Source organism: Heteronotia binoei, chromosome 21, assembly GCF_032191835.1.
Source record: "Heteronotia binoei isolate CCM8104 ecotype False Entrance Well chromosome 21, APGP_CSIRO_Hbin_v1, whole genome shotgun sequence".
Classification (NCBI taxonomy): Eukaryota; Metazoa; Chordata; class Lepidosauria; order Squamata; family Gekkonidae; genus Heteronotia; species Heteronotia binoei.
The window spans coordinates 20,260,416-20,278,408 of NC_083243.1; the positions used below are offsets into that span (position 1 = coordinate 20,260,416).

A 17,993-nucleotide genomic window follows, 5' to 3' on the forward strand; every position below is an offset into this window, starting at 1 on the left:
GGCTACATTTCATTCTGCCTACTCTCTGAAGCCACGTATCGTCTGCACCTTGCCGACAGCTCTCTGTATTTACTGCAGGTGAGATATCGAGCTACCAAGACGAAATAGAGATCGAATTAGAAAACAGCCGGCCGAAAGCAAAAGGAGTATATGCAAATTATACCAAAGACGGTAAGTCTGCTTGACTCAAAATTAATTGAGGACTCGATTGAAAATACTAATGAGATTTTTGCACCAAGTTTGCATTTCCGATTTATAATTGTCATCAACTTGACTGCAGTGAAGCAGCATGTGCCAAAATCTTTCCAGTGGTGAGCTAGAAAGTCAAGGGAGGGGGCACAGGAGGGTACCAGGGCGGGGTGGGGGGAGGCTGTGTCAGTGCCGTGGCTTGCTGGATTGAGATCGTTATATTCCATTAGTAAGTCCATTGGGAGGGGAATGAAACATCTGCTAGAGTGGGGAAGGCAGCATGCGTAGATGTACTTTCTGGAGACGTCAGGGAGAAGATTGTAGCGAAGGAGATACTTGCCCTAAGCAGAATTACACCCTTTCTAAGCCTATTTTATTGTTAGAATTTTTATGCTGTGAGCCGCCCTGCGCCCGCTTCGGTGGGGTAGGGCGGGATATAAATCAAATCAAATCAAAAATAAAAATAAAATAAATATTGACTTTAATGGATTTGGAAGGCTATAACTTTGCTTAGGACGCCGCTGATAATTAACTGCATCCACCTCCCCAACTTTTTTTGGGAAGTCCCAATATTTGGAAAGCCAGAAAAGAAGGGGTGGTGCTGGAGGAAGAAGAAGAAGACTCCAGATTTATACCCCGCCCTTCTTTCTGAATCAGAGACTCAGAGCGACTTACAATCTCCTTTATCTTCTTCCCCCACAACGGACACCCTGTGAGGTGGGTGGGACTGAGAGGGCTCTCACAGCAGCTGCCCTTTCAAGGACAACTCCTGCGAGAGCTATGGCTGACCCAAGGCCATTCCAGCAGCTGTATGTGGAGAAGTGGGGAATCAAACCCGGCTCTCCCAGATAAGAGCCTGCACACTTAACCACTACACCAAACTGGCTCTCAAGATGGGCCAGAGAATTCCTCACACTGTTGCCCCTCCCAAGCACCAAGAGGACAGAGCATCACTTGCCCCAGTTCCAACAATACGCCGTGACTAATAGCCACTGATGGACCTCTGCTCCATATGTTTATCCAGTCCCCTCTTGTAGCTGGCTATGCCTGTAGCCACCACCAAAAAGAGCCTTGTAAGCTCTTGGAGGATTGGCTGCATCAGGGGGGTGTGGCCTAATATGCAAAGGAGCTCCTGCTGGAATTCCACCCCTGGTGTTTTGGTGGATGGCGGGGGACACGAGCCCTGACTTTTAACTTTCTGGTGCTGCGGCTCAGCTCTTTCGCCAAGAAAAAGTTAATGAGCTGCCCGTTAGATCTTACTCAAGGAAGAAATTGTGACCGTGGGAGGTCCTTGGGGCTCTCTACAGGAGGCCACACTTCTCTGCTTAAATGTATTTGATGGAACGGTTTGATCTTCTGCCCTTAAAGATTGCGTGGAAGATAACATCTTGAGTATATTCGGCGAGGAGGAGGGAGAGGACGAAGAGCTGGAAGCAGCGGCCAACCACTTAAACAAGGACTTTTACAGTGAGCTCGTCGAGAAAGACAAACTGGAGGAGAAAGAAGCCGCCACTCGGCCACCAGCCCTGGAATCCCTACTCGGCCCTCTCCCGACCGCGGCCAGTCTCGGGATAACGGAGTCGATAAAAGAGTGCATATTGACCAAGGGCCGGGACCACAGTAAGTATGAGAGGAAGGGGACATGTCTGTTAAATTTTGGTCTGCAGAAAGTCATTGGTGGTTCGTGTAGAGCAGGGGTGACCAAACTGCGGCTTGGGAGCCACTTGTGGCTCTTTTGCTTATATCTTGTGACTCTCAAAGCCCCCACTGCCCTGTTGGCCAGCTTGGAGAAGGCATTTTTCTCTTTAAATCACTTCTCCAAGCCAAGCCAGCCAGTGGCTTGGAGAATGCATTTAAAGCTAAAGTTGTTTTCCTTCCACCTCTCCCTCCCACCTCCTTGCCATCTGTTTTCCTTTCTTCCTTCCTCCCTCCCTCCCTCCCTCCTATGGCTCTCAAACATCTGACATTCAAGTCTTGCAGCTCTCAAACATCTGATGTTTATTTTATGTGGCTCTTACATTAAGCAAATTTGGCCACACCTGGTGTGGAGTTTGAAGTTTGGGTCAGGTTGTGTTTTTGGTGCAAACCAATTAGTTTTTTCTGCCTGGAACTTTCAAAATCGGATGAGAGGATCCACAGCAGCCAAAGTAAGGAACAGCTAGATTCAAGTCCCATAGCACCTTAGAGAACAATGAGATTTGCAGGGGATGAGCTTTCAAGAATCTAAGCTCCCTTCATTGGGTGTCTGACAAAGGGAACTTTGACTCTTCAGATACCTTGTTGGTCTCTGAGAAGGTGTTGGAGGTGACTCCAGCTGCAATTCTGCAGTCCAAGATGGCTGCCCTCTGAAAGCAGGGCATAGATATACCGGCGTCTTAATAATATCAGCCTAGCAAGACCATATTTGCTTGTGTGGTTATTGTCAGGGGTGGAATTCTAGCCGGAGCTCCTTTGCATATTAGGCCACACACTCTTGATGTAGCCAATCCTCCAAGAGCTTACAAAAAAAGAGCCTTGTAAGCTCTTGGAGGATTGGCCACATCAGGGATGTGTGAAGCAAAGGAGCTCCTGCTGGAATTAATATGCAATTAATAGAATTAGTATGCAATTAATAGAATTAATATGCAGTTAATAGAATATGCAAAGGAGCTCCTGCTAGAATTCCACCCCTGGTTATTGTTAACTGCTGGTATCAAGGTGGACTTCTCTTGAAACAAATGGTTTGAGGACTAACAAACAGCCCAATAATGAGCAAGTTTGGTTTCTCCCCTGAGAATTTTTAAAGCTCTCAAAATTAGAAGATTTGACCTGTTCTATCCTCATTTTGTACATAAGATGTTGCCTTCCATCACTACCTACACTGTTTAATCCTGTGACTATTTTTGATTGTTGTTTCGAATGGTCTTTGAACGCTTGAAGGTTGGCCAAAGGGCCTTGGGTTTTTCCTTTCAATTTAGGATTGACCTGTCTATAGGGGACTTATGGTATCCATTTTTGCCGCCCTCTCTCAAGGACAAAATTATACTTTTTGCCCAATTTTGCATAGCAGCACCAAGAAAGGCTTTACCGTGGTCTTCCTGGAAAGGAATTATAGATCGGTGGCTCTTTCTTGATTCTGTGGGGCCATTTATGTGTGGTTTTAGTTGGTGGAGTGATTTCTCTGGTTAATTCTGATAACAAACAAAACTCCGGCATACTAACTAGTTCTGCAAGCCCCGAGCGGTTGGTGTCCAATTTCTTAGAGGGGCAAGCGGTGTTCACTTTTTCAGACACCTGAAGATAACTGGACTTTTGCTGTTTTCTGCTGCTACAGGCTAACTCTCATGGCTACCCATCTTGATCCTTCCCCAAGACTGTGTGAGGACGTTTATGTCTTTCTGTCTGCAAAACGTTGTGATGCCATGTCAGCCCAGAGTCGGAAACGATTGGTGCTTGCACAGGGGCCTACCTTTACCTGTATCTGTGAATCACCGGAATGCAAACATTTGTGCATTCAAAATTGATGCTTTTTCCCTTGAGAAAAATCCTGCTGCTTCTCAGCATTGTCCTAATCTGGACCACTCCCTAGCAGTGTTCCCTCTAAGCTGTGAAGTCTTGTGAGCAAAAATCTTACTTTGTGAGCTCCTGGACTAAAGTTGTGAGCTACTGGCAATAAAAATGCGAGCTATAGTGCATAAATTACTTTGCTCTGGGGCCATTTTTTCCTGAGCTAAGACAAAAATGTGTGAGCCAGAGGCTAAAAAACTGTGAGCTAGCTCACACTAACTCAGCTTAGCGGGAACACTGCTCCCTAGCGAATGGTCCTAATTGGTCCTAGCGAGCCATGCATGATTGTTGCAATCCTTAGCGTTATTTGTTAAAATCCCCTGATGCATGACCGCTTAGGCACATGAGACCCAGAACAGACCCTCCCCAACATATGCAAATGGCTTTCACAGTTTGCTCTTTGGGGATATTCCACGTGCTGTTATCCTGCTGAGAAGGTCTCGTTAAGAGGGAAATGATAAATCTCCCTTGAAAGCGAACCTTCCCAATCAGCCATTGTGTGTGTGTGTGTGTGTGTGTGTGTACTGCTCATAAATTGGGCAGTCTTTATAGACTATTGTATCTGTGATTGAGCCTTCATTATGTCGTTAATGAGATGTGAAAATCTTGCCACAGCCGGAAGGATAATGCCAGGACATAACCTCCCTCTCTTTTCGTCTCTGTCCCATATGCAATTGCCAATACCTGAAGCATTCGGTGCAAATTGCAGACATCGCGATCTGGTTGCTTGCTTGATATGAACATGGTGGTTGCACATTAAAAAACCCCAAAACACTCAAGTTCTTGTGAACGCTGCAGTGCTGACACTGAAACAGCTATATGTTCTTTTTTGAATGTAGAAAAACAGCCTAAATGATGATGATGATATTGGATTTATATCCCACCCTCCACTCCTAATCTCAGAGTCTCAGAGCGGCTCACAATCTCCTTTATCTTCCTCCCCCACAACAGACACCCTGTGAGGTGGGTGTGGCTGAGAGGGCTCTCACAGCAGCTGCCCTTTCAAGGACAACCTCTGCCAGAGCTATGGCTGACCCAAGGTCATTCCAGCAGGTGCAAGTGGAGGAGTGGGGAATCAAACCCGGTTCTCCCAGATAAGAGAGCTATGGCTGACCCAAGGCCATTCCAGCAGCTGCAAATGGAGGAGTGGGGAATCAAACCCGGTTCTCCCAGATAAGAGTCTGCACACTTAACCGCTACACCAAACTGGCTCTCTAATACCGTGAACATGGGATTGCCAGCTCTGGGTTGAGAAATACCTGGAGATTTTGGGGGTGGGTCCTGGGGAGGGCGGGGTTTGGGGAGGAGAGGGACCTCAGCAGGGTATAATGCCATAGAGTCTACCCTTCAAAGCAGCCATTTTAAAAGATAAGAACATAAGACAAGCCATGTTGGATCAGGCCGATGGCCTATCCAGTCAACATTTCTGTGTCACATGGTGGTCAAAACTCAGGTGCCACTTCTGCAGGGGAACTGATCTTGGTCATCTGGAGATTGCTTGTAATAGCAGATCTCCAGACCTTGCCTGGAGGTTTGCAAAACCCTTGTTTTAAAAACAAAAACAAAACCTGATTGAGATCAAGGTGGCATTCAGACATCACATCAGGCTTTGTTCAAGTTTGTTCGTGTGAGCATGGCTTCTTTGCAATGCTCAACTGTTCCTTCCCTTGCTTCTCCCCCCTCCCTCCTCCTCTAGGGTCAGAGTGCTTGATCGAAGGCTTCTCAGGCGGCTTTGGCAAGTTGGACTTTGTTTACTCTGGGCCAAGCGGCCTTTAATCGGGGCTTAGAATCCCTGCTTATTGGGGGAAACAAAACCCCTGTTTGCCAAGGAGGTCTGCCTTCATGTGTCACAGCCGGCACAACTGATGGGTTGGAGCAGGCTGCATTCCCTCGCGGAAGCAGGAGGGGTGGGAGCAAAACCCAACAAGCTGTGTCCATGCCAAACCTCTGCTTAATTAGCTCGCCATGATGTCTGAATGAGGGCTGGCTTGCTGAGGAATTTTGCAGCTGGGAAGCAGCTTCACGCACTGCACTGAAACCAGGCAAGAATTTCCACTTTACCCCATGTGTTGGAGTCCAGTAGCACCTTCAAGACCAACAAGGTTTTATTCAGAATGTAAGCTTTCATGCGCATGCACGCTTCATCAGGCAATAGAATAATAGAATCATAGAGTTGGAAGTGACCTCTAGGGTCATCTAGTCCAACCCCCTGCACAATGCAAGAAACTCACAAATACCTCCCCCTAAATTCACAGGATCCTTGTTGCTGTCAGATGGCCATCTAGTCTCTGTTTAAAAACCTCCAAGGAAGGAGAGCCCACCACCTCCCGAGGAAGCCTGTTCCACTGAGGAATTGCTCTAACGGCCAGGAAGTTCTTCTTAATGTTGAGCCGGAAACTCTTTGATTTAATTTCAACCCATTGGTTCTGGTCCTACCTTCTGGGGCCACAGAAGACAATTCCTCACCATCCTCTAGATGACAGTGATCATATCACCTCTCAGCCACCGCCTCTCCAGGCTAAACATGCCCAGCTCCTTCAGCCTTTCCTCACAGGACTTGATCTCCAGACCCCTCACCATCTTGAAACGGGGTACATTGAGCAGAGTTACATATAGCTGATAGGCAGTGATTAAGCATGCAAAATAGTACCAAGTCAGAATCTGTGCCAATATAGTATAATTAACAAATTGAAAGAACAACCAGTTTCATTTAGATACCATTTGTTGTGCTGGACAACAACAAAGTCAATGCGTGTTTGTGCGCTGTCAGGTTGCTGCCAACTGACATTGACCCTATGTATTAATGACCTCCAAAAATATCCTATCATTTTTTTTCCATTTTGAATTGTCTCATCCTAGGGCTTTCAAGCTATGAGATAGTAAGAAGTGTTTCACCATTGCCAGAGTTAGCTGAAGTGGCACTGCGGTTGTCCATGACAGATCCTCTGCCAATGTCCCATTTCCATGACTACCACTTCCCAGTAGCTGCCCTTCAAGAATTCGTCTGCCCTCATCACTTTTGGATCTAGGGCTTTTCTTGAGCAGGAACGCACAGAAACGCAGTTCTGACTGGCTTGGTGCCAGGGGGTGTGGCCTATTATGCAAATGAGTTCCTGCTGGGCTTTTTCTATGACCCTCCTCCCCCCATTGGAATAATTTGTTCTCTTCTGCTGATGTGGCTGTTGATTGTGGAGGGGGTGGATGAATCATAGACTGGTTTTTCTGCTGTGATGATTCTGCCTTGAGTGACTCTGCTAGGATCATAGAATCATAGAGTTGGACAAGACCTCCGGAGTCATCAACCCCCATGGCCAATGCAGGAAATTCACAAATACCTCCTCACATCCCCAGTGACCTCTGCTCCGTGCCTAGAAGATGGCAAAAAACCTCCAGGATCCCTGGCCAAACTGGCCTGGAGAAAAATTGTTGCCTGACCCTAAAGCGACGATCAGCATTTCCCTGAACATGTAAGAAAGGGCCAAGAGAACTAAGCACTGGTGCAACCCTTCTTGCCCTCCTTCTCATGATCTGCCTAAGTTCACTGCTGTCAGATAGCTATCTACCCTGCTGATACAGCCCAAAATCTAAGGAGTTTAGGCCCCTCGACAAGTTAAGGTGTGTTCAAGAAGGTGTTTTGTTTTTTTTAAATTTCTCTGGCTAATATATACGAAGGAAGGCAGAGGCAGGGCTTTTTTTGTAGCAGGAACTCCTTTGCATATTAGGCCACACACCCCTGGTGTAGCCTACCCTGCTGGAGCTTACGGTATGCTCTGGAAGAAGAGCCCTGTAAGCTCTTGGAGGATTGGCTGCATCAGGGCTGTGTGGCCTAATATGCAAAGGAGTTCCTGCTACAAAGAAAGCCCTGGGCAGAGGGATTACTTAACTTCCAGGGGTCATGACGTTTTACACTGCGAGTGCCTGTTTAGACACTATATCCGAAGACTGATAGTTTCTACTCCACTTTGCTGCTGTACAACCTATATGATAACAGCGGCCATAAATTTATTTGGATTTATATCCCGCCCTCCCCGCTGAAAGGCTCAGGGCAGCTCACAACACATAGCTTACAATAAAAACATTTACATTAAAAGCGTTAAACAGTTTAAAATAATTCGGTGCTAGTTTCGATACAGATTTAGGATGGCGTTCAATGATCTTAAACATCCATTGGATCTTAAACATCCATTGGGTTCCGTTGCATGGAAGCAATCGTGAATCCAGTGTGGTGTCGTGACCATTGTTGTTACATCTGTAGGCAGCTTCAAGAGGGGATTGGATCAACATACGGGGCAGGGGTCCATCAGTGGCTATTAGCCACAAGGTATAGATGGAACTCTCTGTCTGGGACAGTGATGCTTTGTATTCTTGGTGCTTGGGGGGGGGCACAGTGGGAGGGCTTCCAGTGGCCTGGCCCCACTGGTGGACCTCCTGATGGCATCTGAACATATGAACATATGAAGCTGCCTTATATTGAATCAGACCCTTGGTCCATCAAAGTCAGTATTGTCTTCTCAGACTGGCAGCGGCTCTCCAGGGTCTCAAGCTGAGGTTTTTCACACCTGTTTGCCTGGACCCTTTTTTGGAGATGCCGGGGATTGAACCTGGGACCTTCTGCTTCCCAAGCAGATGCTCTACCACTGAGCCACCGTCCCTCCCCTATCTGGGTTTTTGCGCCACTGTGTTGGACTGGCCTGATCCAGCATGGCTTGTCTTATGTTCTTACACCCTTCTATGTGGTATTTCCTTTCCAATGGCATCGATGGAGTTGTGTGTATTTCCCGTTGCAGGAAAGCAGGGGCAGAAACTGAATTTATTATCGGGCTTTCTTGCAGTGTTAGGTCCTTTATCCTCACTTTCCCCTGCGAAGAAAGCTGAATTGTGGCTTGAGGGCCTGGCAGTGTCACACACGGTGAACATCAGCAAATGTACCTTCTTAAGGCCACAGCTGTGTTTTCCCTGTCTGGCTGGATTCTTTCTTGGAACATTATGATTGATAATGTCATTCATTAACTTGGCAGGGTGGCATCCACTTTTGGCAGACTTGGGCATGTTTGAACGTGTTGTTACCGCTTCGGCAAAAGCTGCGTTAGACCGGAGCATTTTCACTTCTAAGTTTTTTGTTTTACGGAAACACAATTGCGCAACAAATACGAGGAGGAGGAGGAATTGGTTTTTAAGCCCCCGCTTTCCTCTACCCTAAGAAGTCTCAAAGCAGCTTACAATCGCCTTCTCTTCCTCTCCCCACAACAGGTGCCCTGTGAGGTAGGTGGGGCTGAGAAAGTCCTGAGAGAACCGTGACTGGCCCAAGCTCACCCGGCAGGCTTCATGTGGAAAAGTGGGAAATAACACTCAGTTCTCCAGATTAGAGTCTGCTGCTCTTAAGAACCACTACGTCACGCTGGCTCTCGTTAAAGTGCTGGATTGCTTCCTTCTGTCTTTGTGGCGTATTTAGGGTTGCCAATCCCCAGATGGGGGCAGGGGATCCCCTGGTTTGGAGGCCTTCCCCCTGCTTCAGAGTCATCAGAAAGCGGGGGGGTGGGGGGGAAGTCTTCTGGGCACTTCATTATTCCCTGTAGAGACTGATTCCCATAGTGTATAATGGAGAATTGATCCATGGGTATCTGGGGCTTTGCGGGGGGGGGGGGAACTGTTTTTTGAGGTAGAGGCACCAAATTTGCAGCATATCATCCAGTGCCTCTCCCCGAAATACCTTCCAAGTTTCAAAAGGATTGGACCAGGGGGTCCAATTCTGTGAGCCCCAAAAGAAGGTGCCCCTATCCATTCTTTCCAATGGAGGGAAGGTATTTAAAAGGTGCACGGTCCCTTCAAATGTGATGCTCAGAACTCCCTTTGGAGTTCAATTATGCTTGTCACACCCTTGCTCCTGGCTCCACCCCCCAAAGTCTCCTGGTTCCACCCCCAAATTCCCAGATAGTTCTTGAAATGGACTTGGCAACCCCAGGCATATTAGAGGCTCTGGGCTTCAGAACCATATCGGTATTTAGCATACAAAGGCATCTTGTCCCTCCTTTCTCCTGTTGTCTTCTCATGGGGTACATAGCGGAGCCATATGCAAGGGTCCTAGGATTGGGTGATCCTTTTTGCCTTACGTACACAGCAGCCTCTGAGGTTCATCTGTCCTTTCGACGAGCTCTTCCATCATCATCTAGAAGAGGCGCCGAAAGGACCATGACCGAGGAGATGGTAATAGGAAGAGCTTGACCTATAAATGGTGAGGGGTTGAGGGGAAAGACCTCCTGCCCGGAGAATGGATTGCATCCTTTGTCTGCGGCTCCTGAGTTGATAGCAGTCAATTATTTGGATGAGCAGTCACTACGGAGCTAGCAGAAAGAATGACCCCCCCCCTCACTTATTTCTCTCTCTCTCTTTCTCCTCCGTTTTCCTCCAACCAATGATCCTCGTGTTAAAAGAACACACACAAAAAGTGATAATATTGATCTTGCTTATTACGGAAAATGAAACCGCAGCGATTACACGGAGCTTTTGTTGGGCTCAAATGAAAATGAAACCTGTTACAGGCCCGTTATTCAAGCAGTTATCATCCTGAAGACCAAAATGTCAAAACTGGTATCACCCCCTCCCCCCTATTTTGGTATCTGGCGCAGGGAGGACCTATAATCTCATTTGCTGTTGCAGATGAAGATTTATTAACCTGTGCTAAGAAGCCACAAGCCTTGCCCTTGGCGGGAAGTGACAGAGAAGCCCAGATAGGATTTTTGCCGGGGTTAACTGTTTTGAAGACAGTATGACAAACGATCGATCAATGCGCAAGAGCTGCAGAAGGTACCCTGAGCTGTGTTTTATTCAGTTTGCGTTTTTGCCCTAGATGACCTCTCTTGATGACTTTGACCTCCTGGGTCCCGTAGAGAGCGTGATGCAAAGCTCTGCTAGCAAGGTCTCCACGTTATTATTATTATTTAGTAGCATTGGCAGTCCTGTTATCGTTAAGCTTTTTTTCATTCAAGAAACGAGGCTACCTTTGGGGGCTCTGGCCGAGAACTCCAAGATTGCAGAAATCCATTACATAAGAAATAATTTGCTAAGTATCTGGATGAAATATATGAAATGTGGTGATGAGAGAAAACCGCTATGGATAGCGCCAGCAGAAGTAATAAGAATAACAGCTGTTTCAGGAGAGGGAAAATGGATGTCATACAATCAACTATTCAAAATACAAAGCGGTAAAATAGAATTGAAAACTGCTGAGGAATTGAACTATAAATGCAATTGGTTTCAAATGCAACAAATAAAGAGTTTGGTGGAAAGTGATCTTAAAACTGATGAAATAAGACGAGAACAAACAGAAATGGAAAAAGTTCTGCTTGGAGATAATGAAAAATTAATCTCGAAAATTTATGTTACTTTTAAAATGGTCTACGGAAGATGAAGTAGTGAAATCACAAATGATTAAGTGGGCAATTAGTGTAAATAAAGAAATACAGATGGATACATGGGAATATTTGTGGAAGAACTCTATGAAACTCTCAACATGTCAGAGTATCAAAGAGAACTGTTTTAACATGATATACAGATGGTATATGACTCCTAAAAAGTTGGCAGAGATGAACAATAAGATGCCAGACAGATGTTGGAAATGTAAAAAACATGAAGGTTCTTTCTACCATATGTGGTGGACTTGTGAAAGAGCGAAGAATTATTGGCAGATGATTCAACAAGAGATATCTAAGATCTTGGGATATGAATTTAATAAAGTTGCAGAGACTTTTCTGTTGGGATTACAAATGGAAAAATTTCCAAAAGAAATTTAATCTGGTACTTGCTCTCAGCTGCTAGGACATTGTATGCACAGTTGTGGAAGCAAGAAAAAATACCAGAGAAATGGGATTGGATTATAAAAGCTATGACATGGAGTGAAATGGACAAGTTAACAAGAACCTTAAGAGACAATGATTTGGAAGTATTTAAGATGGAGTGGAAAAAGTTCAGACGTTACGTAGGAGAAGAGTGGAAAATAAAAGGACATTGGACAATTTTTGATAATGATTAAATATAAGAGGGAGGAGGATTTTAATTTTGGTTCTTAATAATTAAGGGTACCTTTAATATTAATATTTTTAGTTTAGTACACCGGTGGGGGTCAAGTAACGGAGGGAGGGATGGGTAGAAAGTAATATATGGGATAGAGGGGGAAATTAGTTATTAATGATGTAAGAAATTGACTATGTTACCATATGTTACTAATAAATTGTTTGAAACAGGATTGCAGAAATCCCAGGGAAACAGCTTTTTTAAATAGCAGGAGCGCACAGGAACGGAGTTCCGGCCGGCTTGGCATCAAGGGATGTGGCCTGATATGCAAATGAGTTCCTGCTGGGCTTTCCCCACAAAAAAAGTCCTATGTGAAACAATGGTGATATCAGAGGGGGTGGCCTAATATGCAAATGAGTTCCTGCTGGGCTTTTTCTACCAAAAAAAGCCCTGTAGGGAAACAATATGCAAGATCCAGGTTTGCTTACCAGGAGTTTTTAATAAGCAACGATCAAACGTACAGCATGCAATTTGGTTGAGAGTTTTTGAACACCACCATTTTTGTTGCAGGCTTCTTGAAATCATACATGATCATGAACAGGGAACTTGATATATACCAGGGGTGGCCAAACTGTGGCTTGGGAGCCTCATGTGGCTCTTTCACACATATTGCTCTCAGAGCCCCCACCACATTCCTCTTTTTAAATCACTTATCTAAGCCAAGCCACCCAGCCGCATGTGGAATGCATTTAACGTTGATTTCTTTCCACCTCTCCCTCCCTCCCTACAGCCCCATCTGTTTTCCCTCCTTCCCTCCCTCCAGCTCTCAAACATCTGACATTCATGTATCGTGGCTCTCTTCTGATGTTTATTTGATGTGACTCCTGCATTAGGCAATTTTGACCACCTCTGATATATACAGATCTCAAACTCTGCTCCTTCCATGCTGCATGCGTGTTTGTCAGATGAAAATTCAGACCCCCGGATACCCACAAATTTATTCTCCATTATGCCCTATGGGAACCGATCTCCATTGGGTATAATGGAATGCTCAGTAGATATTTCCCCACCCCTGCCCCTGCTTTCTGATAACCCTGAAGCGCGGGGAGGGCCTCCAAACTGGGGGATCCCCTGCCCCCAACTGGGGATTGGCAACTCTGAATCCTGATTTCCCTTTACCAAATGCCAATCTCATTACCTTCATTCTTTCCCCTGTGTCCTCTGTGGAGACTCGTACGGTACCTTGCCTTGCTGAGCTACAAGATGGGTGGTAAGGAATGACGCAAGATGTCCTCACAAAACTTCAGTTAAGACTAACCGCGGTTCAACTTCAAACCATAGTTAGTTGCAGGGCTTTTTTGGAGCAGGAATGCACAGGAACGTAGTTCTGGCTGTTTTTGTGTGTGTGTGTGTGTGTTTTGCATCGGGGGTGTGGCCTAATATACAAATGAGTTCCTGATGGACTTTTTCTACATAAAAAGCCCTGTGTGAAACAATGGTGGTGTCAGGGGAGTGGCCTAATATGCAAATGAGTTTCTGCTGGGGTTTTTTATGCAAGAAAAACCCTGATACTAATCATAGTTGGTCAGTAGGATTGGCAGCTCTGGTTTGGGAAATACCCGGAGATTATGGAGGTGGAGCCTGGGGAAGGCGGGGTTTGGGGAGGGGAGGGACCTCAGGGGGTACAGTGCCACAGCGTCCATCCTCCAAAGCAGCTATTTTCTCCAGGGGAGCTGATCTCTGCCAGCTGGAGATCAGTTGAAATACTAGGAGATCTCCCGGCTTCACCAGAAGACTGGTCACACTGTTAGCAAAACCAGGGTCTGTGTAGAAAAGAGCAAAAGTCCAATAGCACCTTAAAGACATAGAAGATTTACAGCAAGGTATGAATTTTCATAAGTCGCTGCTTATTTCTCCAGAAATGCAAATGAGTTCCTGCTGGGCTTTTTCTACAAAAAAAAGCCCTGTGTGAAACAATGGTGATGTCAGGGGTGTGGTCTAATATGCAAATGAGTTCCTGCTGGGTTTTTTGATACAAGAAAAGCCCTGATACTAACCATACACATGAACACATGAAGCTTCCTTATACTGAATCAGACCCTTGATCCATCCAAGTCAGTATTGTCTACTCAGACTGGCAGCGGCTCTCCAGGGTCTCCAGCTGAGGCTTTTCACACCTATTTGCCGGGACCCTTTTTAGTTGGAGATGCCGGGGATTGAACCTGGGACCTTCTGCTTACCAAGCAGATGCTTTACCACTGAGCCACCGTCCCTTCCCTAGTTGGTTAGTAGGACTGCCAGCTCATAAGTCGCTGCTTAATTTCTCCAGAAATCTCATACCCTGCCACAATTTTTTTTAGTCTTCAAGGTGCTACCGGAATCCTGCTCTTTTCTACTGCTACAGAAAGACTAACATGGCAACAACCCATCATGATTTTGTGTGATGTCTGAACTTAGCGATTGTGTACATGGGTGCAGGGCTTTTTTTGTAGCAGGAAAGCCTTTGCATATTAGGCCACACCCCTCTGTTGTAGCCAGTCCTCCTGGAGCTTACAGTAGGCCCTGTACTAAGAGCCCTGTAAGGAATTCTAGCAGGAGCTCCATTGCATATTAGGCCACACACCCCTGATGTAGCCAATCCTCCTGGAGCTTCCAGTAGGCCCTGTACTGAGAGCCCTGTAAGGAATTCTAGCAGGGCCTCCTTTGCACATTAGGCCACACACCCCTGATGTAGCCAATCCTCCTGGAGCTTCCAGTAGGCCCTGTACTAAGAGCCCTGTAAGGAATTCTAGCAGGGCCTCCTTTGCATATTAGGCCCCACAGCCCTGATGTAGCCAATCCTCCTGGAGCTTCCAGTAGGCCCTGTACTGAGAGCCCTGTAAGGAATTCTAGCAGGACCTCCTTTGCACATTAGGCCACACACCCCTGATGTAGCCAATCCTCCTGGAGCTTCCAGTAGGCCCTGTACTGAGAGCCCTGTAAGGAATTCTAGCAGGACCTCCTTTGCACATTAGGCCACACACCCCTGATGTAGCCAATCCTCCTGGAGCTTCCAGTAGGCCCTGTACTAAGAGCCCTGTAAACTCTTGGAAGATTGGCTACATCAGGGGGTGTGGCCTAATATGCAAAGGAGTCCCTGCTACAAAAAAAGCCCTGCATGGGCGGATGTCATTTCTTCTCCAAGGAATTTCATCCTTACGTCTTATTTTTAAATTATGGTATAATGAGTTTTATCCTGGAAGGGGCCAGTCCTATTTTTATTCTACAGTTTGGATTTTATTGAGATTTCATGTAAAGCAGGGTGGAAATCCTTCTAATTGGTTTTGTTTTAAGTGGGTGTAATAAACCTTCAGAAGACAATTGGGTTTTTCATGCAGTTTCAAACATGAAACGTTGGTTAGTTTTTACAGCAGTAATATTCCTAATTTCTTGCTTGGCACAACGCCTAGAGATCAGTTATAATCCCAGGCAGGGGTAATTTTGCAGAAAAATAGGTGGTGGAGCTCATCCAGGGATTGTTATGCAGCTGCACCTACTATTCAATGGACAAGGAAGTGGAACTCTCAGAAGGAGGAGGTGGAACTCTCAGAAAGGCTCAGGAGCTGTGCTCCTCTGAGCTCCCACTGAATCCGAGGCCTGATCCCAGGAGATCTCCAGCTACCCACCAGAAGGTTGGCAATCTTATGTTTGGGGGACATTTTGTGTTGCCTCTGAAACTGTGTCATCAAAATCCCTAATGCTGTCTCACCTTCCTGTGTTGTGTTCTGAACTCAAAGTAATGGCTTGGTTAAGCTTGGAAGGGAAATTGATCCAGAATCGACATCTCTCCCCCATCCTGGCTTCCTCTGCAGGGTGGTCATCATTATATGTTAAGGCTTTAGATATATAAAGTTAAAAAATAAAGGTAGTCCCCTGTGCAAACACCAGTCGTTTCCGACTCTGGGGTGATGTTGCTTTCACAACGTTTTCACGGCAGACTTCTTACGGGGTGGTTTGCCATTGCCTTCCCCAGTCATCTACACTTCCCCCCCAGCAAGCTGGGTCCTCAATTTACCGACCTTGGAAGGATGGAAGGCTGAGTCAACCTGGAGCTGGCTATCTGAACCAGCTTCCGCCAGGATCGAACTCAGGTCGTGAGCAGAGGGCTCCGACTGCAGTACTGCAGCTTTACCACTCTGCACCACGGGACTCTTCTTTATATATATATATGGCAAAGTATAATAGAGAAGGGATACAAAAGGGGAAAAAAAGACTACATAACAAATTACATATAATGAGATTATTACGCATTGCAGGACATATAGAACAAAAAAAATCTCTCCAACCTTCCCTTCATTATAGTTTTTAAGACATTTTATATAGAATACAATGGTCCTTACTTCAAACATTTTGAACTTCAGATTTCATAACTAATCTGTTTTATAACTATATTATTAATTTTTTCATTATTGCGTAGTCTGTTATATATTTCATCATTTCTAGATACCAGCTATAACTTTTAAAATACAAACACTTAAAGAAAAGTCTATTATATATCTCATAAATAAGATAAAAAATAACAGATATTTTTGTTCAAAATCAATTTCTTCAGACATTTATATTCAAAATTTATTCTCATTCTATTTCTGCATTGTGATATATTTATATGCATAGCAATAAATTTATAGAGCAATACATTTGCACACAATTTTTAAAGTATTTCTCATTTCAAATTTGTCTCCTGCTTGCATAATAAACACTCAGTCTCTCTTCAAATTTCAAAATTGATCTATTTCTCAAATAGGCTGTTAATTTTGCCGTTACTGCATAGTTTATTTCCCCATTCTTCTAAGCTTGGACAAATGTCTGGTTTCAGTTTTGCCGCACCATACGTTTGAATATCTCTTCCAAAACTTTTGGTAAGTTTCAGGAATATTCCTAATAACGTTTTCTTAGCTTCCATAGCGAATTTAAATTTTAATATGTTCTGCGTTTTCTCATGTATTTCTTTCCACCACCTTCTTGCTTTTTAAAAAGTCTATCACAGGGGTGTCAAACATGCAGCCCAAGGGCCGGATCAGGCTCCCGGAGGGCTCCTGTCAGGTCCCCGAGCAACTCGCTGTCATCCGCTTCCTTCTCTCTTTCTTCCTTCCTTCTGCATCACAGCTTGCTTTGCCAGGCTTCCTCAATCGCACAGAAGCTATAGAGCAAAGTCTCTATTTTCTCCATTGGCTGACTAGCACATGAAGCAGTTTATGTACAAAAGCTTACAATGCCCAGCCTTTTCCTGGGTCTTAGGCTCAAAGCATTGACCATGAGATTTCTGTAATGAATGTCAATAAATAAAAAGTAGGTTTTCCAGTTACAGATATGCTCCTGAACAGCATATTCAAGATTGCTTCAACACAGACATCTCCAGATTTTGATGCAGTAATTCAGAGCAAGATGTGTCAGTTATCAGAAACTGTTAAACAACATATTTCAAGAGTGCTAATCTTTTAACCATGTTTTATTTTAAGGCTTTAAAAAATCTTTAGTTGTGTTTGTCTGTATCCTTTATAAAGTTTATATCTTTGCTATCTGGCATTACATTTTATGACTCACATGGCCCGACCCAAGAAAGTCTCATTTATGTCAAATCCGGCCCTCACAACAAATGAGTTTGACACCCCTGGTGTACCACATATGGTAAAAGGTTCCATCTTTCTTGACATTCCCAGCATTTTTGTTTGTAATGTTTGTCTACTTTCTCAATATACGTTGGAACTATATTCTGTCTGAAGTAAATTTTCTCTTAATGCCTGGCTGGCAATTACCCATTCAGTCTTATCCTGTAGCCAAAGGCCGACACCATCGCACCAGCATTACGAGCGCCCTGACCATCAAAGATTTGTTAAGATCTGTAATTTATTGATTTTATTGTCTATTACCGTTTTAATGCTTCATATTTTGTTGATTTTATCGGTTGTTAGCCGCCCTGAGCCCATAACGGAGAGGGCAGGATATTAATCTAAGAAAGAAAGAAAGAAAGAAAGAGAAAGAAAGAAAGAAAGAAAGAAAGAAAGAAAGAAAGAAAGAAAGAAAGAAAGGAAGGAAGGAAGGAAGGAAGGAAGGAAGGAAGGAAGAAAGAAGGGAAGGAAGGGAGAAAGAAAGAAGAAAGAAAGAAAGAAAGAAAGAAAGAAAGAAAGAAAGAAAGAAAGGGAGGGAAGAAAGAAAGAAAGAAAGAAAGAAAAAGAAAGAAAGAAAGAGAGGGAAGGAAGGGAGGAAAG

At 44.8% G+C, this 17,993-nt stretch overlaps 1 protein-coding gene across 1 annotated transcript in view; it reads left to right on the forward strand.

Moving 5' to 3' along the window:
• The window catches only part of BRF1 (BRF1 RNA polymerase III transcription initiation factor subunit), a 357,225-nt gene that overhangs the window by 204,167 nt on the left and 135,065 nt on the right, over positions 1-17,993 (forward strand). Inside the window, exons 10-11 of the mRNA XM_060261809.1 lie at positions 79-171; positions 1,558-1,809. Coding sequence (XP_060117792.1) covers positions 79-171; positions 1,558-1,809 — 345 coding nt within the window. The remainder of the gene's footprint in view (positions 1-78; positions 172-1,557; positions 1,810-17,993) is intronic.